The 18,073-nt window shown below is 39.1% G+C and overlaps 1 protein-coding gene across 20 annotated transcripts in view; it reads left to right on the forward strand.

The window, feature by feature from the left end:
* Positions 1-18,073, forward strand: part of ATXN2 (ataxin 2) — a 96,834-nt gene that overhangs the window by 22,577 nt on the left and 56,184 nt on the right. For all 20 annotated transcript variants that reach the window (XR_009450082.1, XR_009450084.1, XR_009450083.1 and 17 more), the window contains exons 2-5: positions 4,665-4,701; positions 5,727-5,786; positions 6,271-6,342; positions 7,411-7,561. Coding sequence is in view for 17 of the 20 variants with exons in the window: in XM_059676334.1 (XP_059532317.1) it covers positions 4,665-4,701; positions 5,727-5,786; positions 6,271-6,342; positions 7,411-7,561 (320 nt within the window). In the remaining 3 variants the exon portion in view is untranslated. The remainder of the gene's footprint in view (positions 1-4,664; positions 4,702-5,726; positions 5,787-6,270; positions 6,343-7,410; positions 7,562-18,073) is intronic.

Below are 18,073 nucleotides of genomic sequence, written 5' to 3' on the forward strand. Positions count from 1 at the left end.
ACATTTTGACAGGAATAGTACAGAAGTGATGAGTATTCTTTAAAATATATATATATATATATATATATATATATATATATATATATTTTGGTGAGGGAGAGAGGAATTTAGTGCTGCATTGGCCCTGGAGGGGGCTGTGACGGGGTGGTGGGGCTTGGTCCGGGGGTTCCATGGCGCTGTCCTTTGCGGTGGCCCCGTAAACAGTGTGTGTGACCACAACCTTCCTCTTCCTCCTCATCACTCTCCGTAGAACTCTAACCAAAGGCCTGAGGTTTCTCATAAATACAGCAGCATTTATTTTTTTTTAAATATATTTTATTGATTTTTCACAGAGAGGAAGGGAGAGAGATAGTGTGTCAGAAACATCGATGAGAGAGAAACATCGATCAGCTGCCTCCTGCACACTCCCCACTGGAGATGTGCCCGCAACCAAGGTACATGCCCCTGACCGGAATCGAACCTGGGACACCCCTCAGTCCACAGGCCGACGCTCTATCCACTGAGCCAAACCGGTTACGGCACAGCAGCATTTTGATGAGCGGCGCCCCATGTGTTCGTTGTCCATAGTGTCACTCCTCCATTCCACCTTTTTCTCTGGCTTCCGTTTCCTCAGTTTGATAGTCAGGTTCTGGTTCTTGGGCTCGGTTGTCACGGTAACCGTTGTCTCAGTGAGGGTCTCACTCAGCCCGGCCCTTGGCCATGGCTCCAGCTGAGGGAAGGAGGGGGAGACACCATTCCCTTGCTCTGCGTCTCCGGGACCTAATAGTATCGGTATCGGGACTCCAAAAATATATATACTTTTATTGATTTCAGAGAGGAAGGGAGAGGGAGAGAGAGAGAGAGAGAGAGAAACATCCATGATGAGAGAAAATCATTGATCAGCTGCGTCCTGCACACCACCCAGTGGGGATTGAGCCTGCAACCCAGGCATATGCCCTTGACCTGAATCAAACCTGTGACCCCTCAGTCTGCAGGCTGATGCTCTATCCACTGAGCCAAGCCGGCTAGGGCCTAGTATTCTTATTGTATGATATCAGGTGCATGGGGTCCATTTGTCCCAATGCTGGTGCTGTTAACTTGGATCACTTGATTAGGGTGGTGTCTGCTAGGTTCCTTTACTGTGAAGTTACTTTTCACTATGTCATTAATCACAGTCTTGTGGGGAGTTATTTTGTGACTACCAGATTTAGCATCCATTGGTGATTTTTTTTTGCCTGAAAAATTTATTATGGTGGTTACCAAATGATAATCCTCTAATTCCATCATTCCTAATACGTTTATTAGTTGGAATTCAGTTGTCAGGCTGGTAGTATGATTAGGAGATGGAGCATAAGATGATCTCTCTAGGTCAGCGGTTGCCAACCTTTTGGATCTCAGATCACCAGTTGGCGACTGCTGCCCTAGGTGTAGGGGCAGGGCTCTGGCTGGGGTGGCACACACGATTCTGTGCAGAGTACACCTTCCATAGCCTGGGAGCTATGTGAAAGGTACAGAAGGTCCAAGTAGAAAGCCTTTCTTCTAGATGGGTTGACCCTTTTATCATTGTAAAATATCCCTTTTTATCTTCATTAACATTTTTGTTTTAAAGTTTGTTTTGTCTGATAGTACAGTCATTCCAGCTTTCTTGTATGTGCTGTTTGCACGATAGCCTTTTCCATCCTTATGCTTTTAATATATTTGTATCTTTGAATCTGAAGTACCTCTTTTTTAAATATGTTTTTATTGATTTTTAGAGAGAAGAAGGGAAAGGGATAGAAGAGAGAAACATCTATCGGCTGCCTCCTGGACATCCCCCACTGGGGATCAAGCCCACAGCTTGGGCTTGTTCCCTTACCCAGAATTGAACTGAGACCTCCTGGTTCATGGATCGATGCTCAACCACTGAACCACACCATCTGGGCACCTCCTGTATTATTTTGAAGCAGTATACACTATTATTTTGAAACTTTCTTTGTGTGAATTTGGCATTGAATCACACTTTAACCTAATTAATAACTATTAAAAGCTTAGAAACCAGGGTATAGTTTTGTTAAATCTGATCAATCTAATCATAAGTATATTTTGGACTAGAATGTGATCTTGGCTTTTCTTTGAGATTCAATTTTTTGTAACTAAATGAAATATTAGGATACCTATTTCAGAATACTAAAGAGAAATAAAAGTAAAGCATCATCTGAGTAGATCCAAAAAGAGAGAAAAAACAAGGATGCATTTGGCATTTTATCAGTTTCAGAGAATGCTGCTGTGATATGCTAACATTCCACCTTGGGTGCCCAACCACCTGGTATATCAGGAGAAATCGGTGGTTTCTACACTTTGTACCACTTTATACAACTTTGAGTCTTTTATTATTTTCCCTGTTGAACTATTTGATCTGAGTAAATTGGATTGTCAAAACAATTGCTCTTTATTAGTCAAAGGTAGAAATGTAATAATAAAAATAGTGTGACTACTATAAAAGAGTTTTATGTTTTAAACTCTTAAGTAGCTTTGTGAGTTTAAGGGCACTTAATTAGAGGCATTTGCTTAAGTCTTTTAACGATGGCATCTCAGCAACCACTAAGATGAGATAACCCTTCTAAACAAGATTTAGCCATTTTTTAGCTTTTGGCTACAGACTACAAATAAATAGAAAAATCTAAATTATTCAAATGTCTGAAAAAATGTACAAATTTGATTAGGCGTAATTGTGAGGCTAGTTTATTCCCTGTGATGCAATTTCAGAGAGACAGCATAACCTAGAAATGAAAAGTCTGGACTTTGGATCACCTGGTTCACATACCACCTCCTGCTCGTGAGCTGAATGATTTTGGTCAAGATGTCTAACTAACTGCCAAGGTTTGGTTTCATAGCCACTAAAGGAGGAGGGATGAGAGGTTTGACATTGTGCTTACCATAGTGTCTGGTTTTTAGTCAATAATATAAATGGTAAATTATTGGTCATATTTAGACTTTAGGAAGTTCTCTGTGCTGTGTGTGAGGCAGTCACAGAATCAGAATATTGGAAATGGAAGGAATCCCAGAGGTGATGTGGTTCAAGACATTATCTTCTAGATGAGGGAAGGTGACAGAGTTGGAGACCAAATTGGCTCTGGCCTCAGTGCTAAGGGCAGTGCTACTTTGCTGGGAATTGACACCATTCAAAACTGCTAGACCTTTTTTTTTTAGAATAGGGTGTTTTTATGGCACACCCAAGGTTTTTTGTTTTTTTTAATATATTTTATTTATTTTTTACAGAGAGGTAGGGAGAGGGATAGAGAGTGAGAAACATCGATGAGAGAAACATCGATCAGCTGCCTCCTGCACACCTCCTACTGGGGATGTGCCCACAACCAAGGAACATGCCCTTGACCAGAATCGAACCCGGGACCTTTCAGTCCGCAGGCCGATGCTCTATCCAGTGAGCCAAACCAGCTAAGGCTCTGCTAGACTTCTTAGACCTGAATTGTACTTCTCTTTGAATGGTTTAAGTTTGTATCTTTTTGTTTTTCTTTATTGATTAAGGTATTACATATGTGTCCTTATCCCCACCCCCCATGCCGCCCCCCCCCCCGCCCCCCCAATGCCCTCACTCCCCTGGTGTCTGTGTCCATTGGTTAGGCTTCTATGCACGCATACAAGTCCTTTGGTTAATCTCTCCCTTAAGTTTGTGTCTTAATTTGAGAGTTGTGGTTTTATCAAAACGAGACCCCAGTTCCGTTATTCTAGAGTAACTCATGTTTTTAGGAATATAACATTTCACTTTATTAGTGTTTTTATAATTTCCTAAGGGTTCTAATCTTTTCTAATGGAACAAGCCTTAGGGTGTATTATGTTCTATAATAAAATTGAAAATAGAGTCCACATTACTGGAAATTACTTGACAGCCAGCTTCATTGCTGTGCTTCATTGTTTCAGAAGGCACTTGTTACCTAGATTCTGAAGAAGGAGCTTACTATTTAACAGGATGTAACTTTTTAAAATCCTCATCCAAAGATGTTTTTCCATTGATTTTTAGAGAGTAGAAGAGAGAGGGAAAGGCAGAGAGGAACATCAGTGTGAGAGAAACACATTGGTTGGTTGCCTCCTGCACGCCCTGACCAGGGCCCGGGCCAGGGAGGAGCCTGCAACGGAGGTACGTTCCCTTGACTAGAATTGAACCCAGGACTCTTCAGTTTGTAGGCTGACGCTCTGTGCACTGAGCCAAACCTCCTAGGGCCAATTTTACTTATTTTGAGACGTTTTTCTGCAGTTGTAAACATAGTACCTATTCTTAGAGGTGAGGGAAAAGCATAGGGAGTGACTTGATGTCAGTCACATCAGGAACAGAATCTATATTTTGCTCCTGAGTAGCTTTTTATGACAGAATGATTGATTACTTTTGGAGTAAAGATTATTTAGTATTAGTTATTCCAGTACTAAATTTTGAGTTTGATATTGTTCAGTTTCTTTCCTCCTGCCTTCCTTCCATGACCCATACCTGTTCTGGGCCTCAGAGCCAGCAAAGCAGAGAGAGAGGGGGGTACTGTTCTTAGATAGCTTTTATACTTAATATTAGATGACTTCGGCCCACAGATTGATCACTTGTGCTTTATGAATGGAATCATAAGATATTTTAAATTTGAAAATATTTTTAGCTTGTTTAGCCTGTTGAATTTAATAAACATAATATTTAATCTTTTCAGAGGTCGAAACAATAACAAGGGACTGCCTCAGTCTACGGTGAGTAATTTGAATATTATTTATTTGGAAAAACTGGTAACTGAAATGTGATTTTGAAACCATAGACCAAAAGTCAAGGCAAAAAATTTCCCTCTTCAATTTTATATCTCCGATATCTTTTATAGATCAGTACTGTTTAGTATAAAATTATTAGCTCTATGTCATTTTGATGGCGACTGTATAAAATGTAGTATTATCTAGAAATATTTATCATGCATAGTAATGTCATTTCTTCTTTTATAAATCACTGGAGGCAAATCTAACTCCTAAAAGATAAGTGGAATACTAGAACTGGAGTTTGCAGAGCTCTTTGGGTTTAGATTTTGAGTTAATGTGCTATCTTTTATTTCTTTTCATTTTTCTTCCTTTGAAAGGGCCTTTTGGGTTTAAATTGGGCACAAACAGAAGAAGGTGTAAGTTCCACTCACTAATTTTTGAGACGTTGTCTTTATTGGGCAGTTTTTCTTTAGACTCAGGAGGACATACACTTATGCAATAAGGAGTGGTGTGACTGATTAATCCTTAGAGTGCTGTCATTGATTCTTAAGTGCTGAGAGCAAATAATCCAAGGTCTTCTACAACTCTACCCCATTTAGTATTAAGGTATTCTTAACCCTGTTTAGTATACAGATCTGTGAATTTTGATGCATATGCTTGTGTAACCACCACCATAATCAAGATAGTAGAACAGTTACATTGCCTCTAAAAATCCCTCTTGTCACTTTATAGTGAAATCTCCCCAATCATTGATCTGTCTCTTCTATTCCTATGGCTTTGTCTTTTCCTCATACATGTAAGTTCAGTTTTGCTTTTTATATCAGGCATAGTCAAAACATTGTTATTTGGTGTGAAAACCTAAGTTTCTATTCTCTAAAGAAGCAAAAGACTATAGTAAACCAAATCTTCCTTTAATGCATGTAAGGTATTACAAACCTAACTAAATATTTTATAACAAAGTAAATGTTTAATATATGTGCAAGGATAAATATTGATTGCTGATAATATTTTTTTTCTTAATATTCCAGATTTCTTTTGATGGAATCTATGCAAATATGAGGATGGTTCATATACTTACATCAGTTGTTGTAAGTTATCAGATTATTGGGGAGAAACTGCCTTGGGAGTGGAATAAAATAATTTCATGAAGTTAAAATGTGGCTGAATGATTCTCTGTGTAACATTTCTTAGGTCATGTTTAATCAGGAATTCTGACTAGAATTTCAGAGGTTAGAATTCTACCCAAGTTACTGTAATTCATTATAAAAAGCATTCTTGTTAACCCTGTTGTGTACATAATATTAGTAGTTGTTATGATGCATTATTTTGTCACCTTATTAGGACTGGCGTCAGAAATACTTAACTTCAGTATTTAAGTTCATGCTGTAAATTCTGAGCAGAATCCTGTGAGAATTGTGTATTGTTGATATTTTAAAAACTTTTATTGTTCTGTGAATGAGCACCTGATATGTTGAATGAAGCCTGATGAACTATAAAACGTAAATTGAAAACAATTACCACCATGACTGGGTATCACACTGTTTCTTTGATAAATTAATTATATGTTTTTAGGGATCCAAATGTGAAGTACAAGTGAAAAATGGAGGTATATATGAAGGAGTTTTTAAAACATACAGTCCTAAGGTAATTTTTACTCTTTTCCTTTTTGTTAAATGTGAAACCCCATGAATCATTAACTGCCCTGTGCTTGTGTGGCTTCCTGACAGTGCCTGTTGGTTTTTGATTTAGCAATTTATAGTTATGAGGTGGGTGTGTTTGTCACATTTTCATGCCCAGTGCTTTACCTTAAAAGCACTTTTTAAAACCACTTTGAATGATTTTGCTCTTCAGTTTCAAATACTGATTATTTTATAGATGGTATGTATAATCAAAAGGATTTCTTGTTCTGTGTGCTTATTAAAATATTTTGGCCTTGCCCTAGCTGGTTTGGCTCAGTGGATGGAGTATGGACTGAAGGGTCCCGGGTTTGATTCTAGTCAAGGGCACCTACCTCGATTGTAGGCTCAACCCTTATCCCCGGTGGGGCGTATGTGGGAGACAACCAACCGATGTGTCTCTCTCACATCAGTGTTTCTCTCTGTCTCTCCCTTGCACTCTTTCTAAAAGTCAATATCCTCTGGTGAGCATTAACAACAACAAAAATATTTTGGCCTTTTCTTTTTTTTTTTTTTTTTAAATATATTTTATTGATTTTTTACAGAGAGGAAGGGAGAGAGATAGAGAGTTAGAAACATCGATGAGAGAGAAACATTGATCAGCCGCCTCCTGCACATCTCCTACTGGGGATGTGCCCGCAACCCAGGTACATGCCCTTGACCGGAATCGAACCTGGGACCTTTCAGTCCACAGGCCGACGCTCTATCCACTGAGCCAAACCGGTTTCGGCGGCCTTTTCAAGTATTGTGGACCAGAAGAGAGAGAAATTGGGTTGTTTGTTTGTTTTCTTTTTTATTACTATTAATGTTCTCGAGGCATACCATGGTAGCAAGGACCAACTTTTAGGTGAGAGGATTTTTAAAAGATGGAATGGGAAACAGTTCATATTTCTGAGGAAAATGTATAATTATAGTTCTCTTGAGATAGATTATTTTTTGCCAAAGGCATGTAAGCATAGTACTTTGATGTGCTGAAGAAGTCATGTCAAGTTTATTTTATAAATGTTTAAATATTTACTCACGTTTTTCATTTTAGTGTGATTTGGTCCTTGATGCTGCACATGAGAAAAGTACAGAATCCAGTTCAGGGCCAAAGCGTGAAGAAATAATGGAGAGTATTTTGTTTAAGTGTTCAGACTTCGTTGTGGTACAATTTAAAGATATGGACTCCAGTTATGCAAGAAGAGGTGAGTTTTGATTTCTTAAGTATGCTTCATGGTTTATAAAATTTGTTCAAGCAGACTCTACAGACATTTTTTTTAAAGAAATATGGGCTTTAAAAAATGACCTGATTAAAATAAATGGGGATTACAATGCATTTTTGTTGGAAAATGTTAAAAACTAGTGGAAGATTCATTGGTACTTTTAGTAGGATAAATAATGAGAGTTTGTGTTCTTATTAAAAAATAGTTTGTAAAGGATTTTCTACAGTGTCATGGTTAAACATGCTACTGTTACACTCATCAGAAAATTTCTTCTCCCATTTGTTCTGCAATGCTTTAGTTTATAAATTTTTCATTTTATAATGCTTATAAATAACACATAGTTTTATTAAGCTTATAGTTCTATAAATGCTTTAGTTTCCGTTTTATAAATGCTCTGGAAAGAAATCAAAGGCACAGAGCTAAGGGAGAAAGGCTGTGGATAGAAAATGATTAATGAAGACAAATGGTAAAGGAGAACCATACATATTTGAAAAAAAGTTCAGGGTATGGGACTACGTTTTGAGAATATACAAGCAGTGATGTATTTATATTAAAATTTAGTATGTTTCAGCTGTTCATTGAGGAGAAAAATGTCAGAGTTGCTGTTATTCATTTAGAGAGTATATTTTATAGTGCTGAATGTTCAATAACATTGTACGACTCTTCCGGGCAATTTTGAACTTGATTCTTTTTTTTTTTTTTTTTTAATATATTTTATTGATTTTTTACAGAGAGGAAGGGAGAGGGATAGAAAGTTAGAAACATCGATCAGCTGCCTCCTGCACACTCCCCACTGGGGATATGCCCGCAACCAAGGTACATGCCCTTGACCGGAATCGAACCTGGGACCCTTGAGTCTGCAGGCTGACACTCTATCCACTGAACCAAACCGGTTAGGGCTTGAACTTGATTCTTAAATTGATTTTTTCTCTTGGTCAAATTTCATAGTCAATTCTATTGCAAATTATAACTCAGCAAGTTTTAATTTTTATGATTCAGTCTATGCCAACAGCTGTTTCTGTTGTGCTAATTTTTCTACACTGTTATTTAGAAGTTACAAGCCACCAGAAAGTTAAAGCTTTTCTCTTGGACCTCTTAACAAGGTTCTCACCTATAGTTCGCTTGCTTTTTCAGAAGCTAGCCATGCTAGGTGCTCTGTAACTGCATTACAGTGTTGATAAAAGCACTGTGTCCTGTTCTTGTATCTTCTCAAATGTCTATCTTGTATTTGTTTTTTTTTGTTAATCCTCATTCAGTGATATTTTTTCCATTGACTTTTAGAGAGAGTGAAAAGGAGGGAGGGAGGGATGGGGGGAGAGAGAGAAACATCAGTGTGAGAAAAACACATCAATTGGTTGCCTCCCACATGACCCGGACGGGCAATCGAACCTGCAACCCAAGTACGTGCCCTTGACCGGCATATACTTGAAATTGGCATTTTATTTTAACTTGGTTTACTGTCTCTTTCAATGTTCCTTTCTCACCTGCTTTTTTCTCTTGCCCTCTTTCTGCTCTTCTTATTGCTCCTTATTTATATTTTCTCTCTTTAATATCCCAATTCAACTATGTTTCAGTTCTGTGCCCTCTTGTCTATTTCCTTATTTCATTCTCCCTCATATTTCTTTCTACTGCTTTATTTCCATTGTAGTATTCTCAGTCTAGAGAACAGGGGTCAAGTAGGCCAAATCCACTCATCAGTAAATAAAGTTTTATTGTAACATAGTTATGCCCATTCCTTTATGCATCGTTAGTGACCGTGTTTCATGCTACAGTGATAGAGTTGAGTAGTTGTAATGGAGACTTATATGGCTTGCAAAACCAAAAAATATTTGCCTACTTTATAGAAAACTTTATAGAAAAAGTTTGCCTACTTTAGTCCTATATCATTTTTCCTACTGCATATGGGCTGTTAGGGCTGATCAAAAATACATACCATGCCGGGTTTGGTGAAATAACACAACATACTTTTTGTCTCTAAACTCATGCTTTGACTGTAATCTAATACTGTGTAATTTCATTTTTTAAAAATTTTATTTATTGATTTGAGAAAGGGTTTGTTGTTCCACTTATTCATGCATTCATTGGTTGATTCCTGTATGTGTCCTGACCAGGGATTGAACCCCCAACCTTGGTGTATCTGGACGATGCTCTGACCCACCGAGCTATGTGGCCAGGGCATCTTCACCCTTTGCCATCACCGTTCTCTTTCCTTTGGGTTTTTTATTTTATTTTTATTTTTTATTGATTTTTTACAGAGAGGAAGGGAGAGGGATAGAGAGTTAGAAACACTGATGAGAGAGAAACATCGATCAGCTGCCTCCTGCACACTCCTCCCTACTGGGGATGTGCCCGCAACCAAGGTACATGCCCTTGACCAGAATTGAACCTGGGACCCTTGAGTCCGCAGGCTGATGCTCTATCCACTGAGCCAAACCGGTTAGGGCTCTGCTTTGTTTTTTTTAGTGAAGAGGATGTCTCACCTCCTGCTTAATCTCGACTTCTCCAGTCATGCTCTTGACTCTGTCCATTCTGCCATTCCTGGTTCTTGCTCTTTTATATCACCTCTCTGTTTCCAAACTCTCAACCTCTTCCTCTCTGCTTACTCTTGAGATCTTTGGTTAATTTTTTCTCATCTCCCCCCCACCCCCTTTTTCCCCTGAGATTCATCAGTCTCCATGTTTTCATGCCTATGGTTTCTGCTCCTATGTTGAGTGCCTGCCCTCTGGCGGTCAGTGCGCATCATAGCTACTGGTCGGTCGCTTAGGCTTTTATATGTATACTAGAGGCCCAGTGCACAAAATTCGTGCACTGGTAGGGTCCCTAGCGGCTGCCTGCTGGGTACTCCCTCCCTTCCCCCGGCTGTCGCCGCTGCCAGCTGGGGCCTCCCTTCCTTCCTCCAGCCGGCCCTGCCCCCTGGTCGAACTCCCGGTCGAGGGGACAATTTGCATACTACACTTTTATTGTATAGGATAAATAGATGTTTCTGTCTCCCTCATTATTATACTTTGAGCTCCTTGTACTAGTATTTGGGTACTGTATTTTTCTTTTTGTCCTCAGAGCCTGGTATAGTGTTTTGGCACATAGTACTGGTGTAATATAAATGTCTTTTGAACAAATGAAATTAGAGCCTTCATGTAAAGAGTGAGAAAGCTATAAGTGTCTTATGTATACAGCCTGCCAACAAATACTTAATGAGCTGTGGAATGTGTCCATGGCTGTGCTTGTCACTATGGGAAGTACAGAGAAACTCAAGACTTAATCTACTTTGGGTCCCTTTTGAAAACTTAGTGAAGCTGTATACCCTCATCCTAGAAAAACACACAAACAAGCTTCTACATTTAATTCACATTTCCCTAAGGAGTTCATATCTTCCATGTTAAGAAGCTCTGCCCAAGGCATGTGAAAGAAATCAAGAAGAATGGATTGTTGAAATAGGTGGCATTGTTTTCCAAATGGAGTCCAGAGATAGGAAGAATTGTATTAGTTATAGTAGTTGGAGGAAGTTGGGGTGTGAATGTGTGATTAGAGAGCAGTGAGAATGTCATACGGATTATTTTTTTCTAATATTGTAACATTGTGGTTGCCCTGCACGTCTGATAGGACAAGGCCCTCTGAGCAGCAGAGAGAGGGCTCTCTTCTAAAAGGGCATGCATTGGGATGCCATGGCAGTCATTGAAGGAAGAGACAGATCATAGAGGAGGATATGACCTAGGAAGTCTTGGATTCTGAGGGGGTCAAACATGTTTCAGATTCATTTATGGTTGGTGCTCTGGTAGGGGAGGCAGGCCACAGCCTTGGAGCTGAGTAGACACATTCTTGTAGCTAGTCGTGCAGTAGGCTCTGTAGAAGGGCAGGAAATGCTAAAGTTGGACGGGCAGTCAGCTTTAAAGCTAGTCGAGTGATCAGGATCAATAGCCTGCCCTTTGGGCAAGAGGGAGGAGAGGCCCTGTGGTAGGCAGGCAGATGAGGTGATGGGTATCTTGTGGCTGGGGGCTGCCCAGGTAGCTGGGCAGGAAAGCCCTATAAGGAGGTTGACTTGGGCTTGTAGCTTTTCTAGTGAGCCAGCTCTAAGAAACACCATGATCTGATATTCTTTCCTTAAACGGAACCACTAGGAAGTTTACTACCTTAGCTGTGCTGTGGGTAGGAAAGAAGGATGTGTGTCTGTGCTGGGGGCAAGTAGTGAATGGAGACTAGCATTTATTGAGGCCAGTGTTTAGGTGGCACAAAAATTGAGATTTAAAAAAGAAGCAGGTATAATGGACCCAGGTGAGGGAAAACTAAATGGAGTAATTTGAGGTATTCATAGGGAAGTATTGCATACTTATTAAAATAAGGTCTCCTTTGCCCTGACCGGTTTGGCTCAGTGGATAGAGCATCAGCCTGCGGACTGAGGAGTCCCGGGTTCGATTCCGGTCAGGGGCATATGCCTGGATTGCGGGCTCAGTCCCTGGAGGAGGCAGCCGATCAATGATTCTCTCTCATCATGATGTTTCTATCTCTCTCCCTCTCCCTTCCCCTCTGAGATCAATAAAAATATTTTTTTAAAAAAATAAGGTCTCCTTCCACTAAGTTTTGTTTATACATTTTTAGAGCAAATAGAAATTCTCTGCTATATTCATTTGTATGCTAAGGTCAGAGGAATAACTTTATTTATTAAAAACAAAAGAAAAAAAGGGGAAAAAACCTACAGCATAAAGTAGAATTTTATTTAGACAAACAAAAATATTGTTTAGTACTAATAAGAGTAAGGTGATCTGATTCATAATATGTATGAGAATTATTGATTTCCTCTATTTAATAGCATTAATCAGCTAGACAGTATAAAATAAAAACATTTACAATAGGAACAGAGTTTAAAGTGTAAAAATAAACATATGTGGTTAAGCTGAAGACTATGAAGACCTACGGAAGGTTATAATAAGATTTGACTAAATGGAGAAATGTTCCATACTTTGACTGGAAATATTTGATACTTTACAGTTGTCTACTCTCCTGAAAGTAATATCTAAAGATAATATTATCTCTATTGTAGAAATTGACAAAATGATTGTAAAGTTTATAAAATATTATGTATTAACAGAAGAACTTTGGAAATTCTTTTCCACCAGAGTCACAAAAAATGACTTGTCCTACCATACAGTGAAATGCATTAGAATTAAAGCATAGTGATCATTGTGGTAAAGAATAGAGAATCTTGCCCTGACTGGTTTGGCTCAGTGGATAGAGCGTCGGCCTGAGGACTAAAGGGTCCCAGGTTCGATTCCAATCAAGGGCATGTACCTTGGTTGTGGGCACATCCCCAGTGGGGGCAGTGCAGGAGGCAGCTGATCGATGTTTCTCTCATCGATGTTTCTCTCCTCGATGTTTCTGGCTCTCTATCCTTCTCCCTTCCTCTCTGTAAAAAATCAATAAAATATATTTTAAAAAAAAGAATAGAGAATCCAAAACAGACAATTTATATGAGCATTTTATTAATATGTGGTAAAGATAATAATACTTAAATATGGAGTTAAGATGGGTTATTTAGTAAATGCTGTTGGGACATTTGGGAGGAATTAGATTCCTACTTTATACCTATCAGCAAAATAAAACCTAAATGGTTAAAGAAAAAACATCTTTTAATTAAAACTATATGGGAATTATAGAAAAAGTCTATGAATTTATATCATTTTGAGACAGAGGATGACTTTATAAGTATGAACATCAAAGCAAAAATTCATAAAGTAAAAGATTTAAATATTTGATTATAAAATATTAAAGACTTACATGTATGCAGACGTGCCATAAAATTTAGAAGACATGCTCCACACTGGGGAAATGGAATAAAATAAGTTTTACAAATGGTTAGTGAACATGTGGAAAGATAGTCTACCTCACTAGTAATCAAAGGTGTGTGGTTTCAAAGACATGGAATGTGATTTTTCATCTCTCAGGCTTGCTGAATGGTAAAAGTGAGAAAGATGAATGTTAACCTTGTGATGGTGAGGGACTCAAGAAATGACTTATACTCTCCTAGTGGGACAGTTTAAGTAAAAACAAGTAGGACTCTTGAACTCTCCAGTAGATCATTGAAAATGAGTCCAGGACACTTTCAGGAAGACAGTTTACTTGGTTGTATTATGTGATGCTATACCCAGTTACTATCTGGTTTTAGTTTATTTTCTCTTGGTCTGCAGAGTCTTAATGGTGTCTTTATCAATAACATATATATTAAAACTAATAAAAAAGTAGGGCAGTGAGAGAATGTGGGTAAACTGTCTCCATTTTAATTTCTATTCCATCTGACTAAATAGAAAAATGATTGCTTTTTTTACCCAGATCAGTCCTGGCTCAGAATTTTAAGTGAGCCATGTGCATTTGAACAGTTGTTCCTCTAATTTATATTAGAAAAGAACAGTCTGAATCTTTAAACTGTTCTTTATATTTGCCAAGAAAACAGAAAGGCATGCATATAACTGTAAGAATTGGAATGAATTTCATTTACTTTCTCTATTTCTGGATACTTTTGCTATAATTCTCAAGTTTTTTTAAAAAGACTACTGTGCTGGCTACTAGTACTGGTGGTTCAGTTACTAAGTTTGATTCCTGAATATTTCTGAATGTATTTTTTTTTTTGGCCTAAATTTGTACAGAATTATTTCCTTTCTCATTCTTTAACTTTTGAGATGAAAACTGTTCCTTTTATAAAAAAATGCTCCAACACTGACTGGAGCCATTTTGCCCTTCCAAATAGCACAGACTAAAACCTCCTCCTTCCCCTCAAAATGGGGCTTTGCACCCAGAGCCCATCGGAGAAGAGACAGAATGCCCACCTCCTCATGCCTCACTGTTAGAATGTCTTCGGATATCTTTTGGAGGTAATGCAGGAATAAAAAATCTAACATTTTGTGGAATCTCTCAGCTGCTGGGACCAGAAGCGAGTATAATCAGGAAAGGCTCTATTGCCTGTTTTGGGGTATGTGTGCTGCAGGACAGATCTGGTTTCCTGTTCCGATCCTACCAAGTGTGAATTCAGGATAATCTATTACTTTATTCAAGCTCTTCCTGATTCATTCTTCCCTTAAAAAAATTTTCATTTGAAGGAAAATTTTTGGGGCTGACTTTTATGGATCTAACCTCAGAAGACTTGAATTTATTATTATTATATAACTGTCATCTCCGTGGCACTATTTCTAATATGAAATAGTTCTGCTTGATAGCCCAGAATTACAGTTAGAAAATAGTTGTGGTCATTCAAAATGAACAGTATCCACTCCTGCATTTTTTTAAAAATATTTTTTACTGTTTTTTTACAGAGGAAGGGAGAGGGATAGAGAGTTAGAAACATCGATGAGAGAGAAACATCGATCAGCTGCCTCCTGCACACCCCCTACTGGGGATGTGCCCGCAACCAAGGTGTACATGCCCTTCACCGGAATCGAACCTGGGACCCTTCAGTTCATAGGCCAATGCTCTAGCCACTGAGCCAAACCGGTTAGGGCCACTCCTGCATTTTTTAATAGGCAAGTGCTTGTCTGGTATATTTTGTAATGTAACTATAATTTCTTAGAATTTAGATGGGAGGCTTTCAGGTTTCCTATAGTTTTGTGGCTAAGACCCTGATACCTTCCAAGGTTAGGGTGCAAATGGTAGATTTTACAAAAATTTATTTTCAAGTTGGTTATTTGAAACTGAACACTATTCCTGTAGAAACTTAGCCTTCTGAGCTCTGTTACATATGTGTCTTTTATCTCCATTTCATTTTAGCAGCCTGCTTTCATGACTTTTGTCATGGCTTATACCTGCTTTCTGTTCCAGAATGCCCTTCCAGATCTACTCTGACCAGGGTCTACTCTGACCACAGCCAACTTAACCTTGACTCTTCTACTCCCTTTCTTCTGTGCCCCTCAGAGGGCTCTCTGACCCTTCCCCGACCATCCATTGGTTTAAATAAAGAATTGGGTTCATTTGTTTGATCCTCCTGTGGCCTTCCATTTTTAAACTCCTCTCTGTAGACTGCTATAGCCAGCCTGCAGGGTGTGGCTGGGGACATCCCATTACGGTGCTGGTTAGTTTCTAGCTCTTGCTAGAGCTTTAGGAGGGCTCAGCAGACCTTTTAAACCTGTTTCTACAACCTTAACGACCACTTCTTTCCAGTCATTTTTATCCACAGCAGAAAGTTCTTCCTTGCTACTTTTTAAAGCATAATTTTTAACCTGGATCCATGGTTTCCAAATGGTTTGTGGAGTGGACTCAGGGCATTTTTGAACTTGGATGGGGGAAGAAATTTACATTTTTATTTTCATTACCTTCTAATTGAAATTTAGCTTTTTTCCCTCCGTTAATTAATGTAGGCAAGAAATCACTAGTATTTGCAGTATCTGTGACGCTACCACCTATAGCATTCAGTTAATTTTATATCACTTGTATGGATGTGGATATCTCAAAAATTACTTAATGCTCGTTGACTCTTTAAAATTGCAGTAGTAACTTGCTGTTAGATTTTACTGTTGACTGAATTAATAAAGAAGCATATATCACTATGGCACAAATGTGGTTTTTTGGGTTTTGATAACGGCATTTCATTATATTTGATTTCCTATGTCTTTTATGCAATTAAACCCATAAGCTCCCTAAAATGCCAGAGGGGTACATGGATCATAGAAAAAAGGTTAAGAATCCCGAATCTAGAGGCTCCCTGTGCCCCATCTCCCTGAAACCCTCTCTTATCCATTTTTCCTCTCCTGCCTGAGGACCTTGCCTCCGCTAGTCTACGTGGTTCTGTTGTTCCTCCTCACACAACCTGGGCCCTCACTGTGCTCTTTATCCCCATCTTGTTTCTTCACACTATTCTTTATGCCCTTATATTTCCTATGTAATAAAATGCCTGGTTTAGTATATACTTATGGTGTGAAAATTCATAAAAACGAGTAAAATACAAAGGCAATCTCACCTATGGATTTGTGTACAGTAGAGAAATTTTATTTTTTATTAAATACATTTTTTTTTTATTGAAGCGCAAGCAAGCGAGAGAGAAACATCAATGATGAGAGAAAATCATTGATCAGCTCCCTCCTGCACACCCTACACTGGGGATGGAGCCTGCAACCTGGGCATATGCCCCTACTGGGAATCTAACCATGACCTCCTGGTTCATAGGTTGATGCTCAACCACTGAGCCACACTGGTTGGGCAGAAATTTTATTTTTAATGCTATTCTAGTCTATATTATAACCCCTTTTCTTCCCCCTACTTAATTCTTATATATACCTATATATATATATGATTATTTCTTTCTTCCCCAGGAAGTTAGGGAAAGGGAGAGAGAGAGAAACATTAATGACTAGAGGCCCAGTGCATTCGTGCACAGGTAGGGTCCCTAGCAGCTGCTGGCTGAGGCCTCCCTTTGCACCCACCTTGGCCTGGTGCCGCCTGCTAACCTGCTCCACCGTCCCGCTGTGGTCCTGCTCTCCTCGGGGCCCATTGGGCCGGCAGTGCCTCCATTGCCTCCTGCTGCCAGTGCTGCATTGCCAACACCTGCCATGTTCCGTGCTGCCCCCTGTTGGTCAGCACACATCTAACACTGGGTTGGTCGAACTCCCGCCTGTAGGGATAATTTGCATATTAGCCTTTTATTATATCGGATAGGATGAGAGATCGGCTGCTTCTGCATCCCTCCTACTAGGGATAGAGCCCGCAACCTGGGCATGTGCCCTGACCTCTTGGTTCATAGGTTGATGCTCACACTTGTCGAGCAACCCTACTTAATTCTTGCTTGTGTTTTTGAAGGCCTTGATCAACTGTTGCTTTTAAGGCCACAGCCTCTAGTTCTCAGAACTAAAGATTTGCTTCAATCTGTAACTGCTCTTCCATACCTAGGAGCTCCTGAAGGAAAAGTCAGGGGTTCTGTCTTAGTCAGATATGAATCCCCAGCTCATCCAAACTCAGTAATACTCAGTAAATATTAAAGATGGTCTCATTTGTGAGGTTGGCACCCACTATAACTGTAGACTCTATTGTGTATAGATTGGTCCGGGTATAATTGATGGTGCATGATAAGAAAATACTTTTTAAAGTCGTTGAAAAAGTCACATTATTAATAATGGTCAAAATAGGATGGTATCATTGAAATGAAATTTTTCACTTACCTAGGATTTCAGTGTTTGAGCCCTGGCTGGTTTGCTCAGTGGATAAAGTGTTGGCCTGCGGACTGAAGGGTCCCAGGTTCGATTCCAGTCAAGGGTACAAAGGCTGGGTTGCCGGCTGGATCCCCACTAAGGGCTGTGCAGGAGGCAGCCAATCATCGATGTTTCTTTCTCTCCCTCTCCCTTCCTCTCTGAAATAAAAAAAAATATCTATTTTTTTAAAAATTTCAATGTTTGACAAAACATTTAATTGAAAGATGAAGTAGATAGTTGAGGATTTTTTTTAAAATATATATTTTATTGATTTTTTTACAGAGAGGAAGGGAGAGAGATAGAGAGCTAGAAACATCGATGAGAGAGAAACATC

The sequence above is a fragment of the Myotis daubentonii genome, chromosome 19 (assembly GCF_963259705.1).
Source record: "Myotis daubentonii chromosome 19, mMyoDau2.1, whole genome shotgun sequence".
In the NCBI taxonomy this organism is placed as follows: domain Eukaryota; kingdom Metazoa; phylum Chordata; class Mammalia; order Chiroptera; family Vespertilionidae; genus Myotis; species Myotis daubentonii.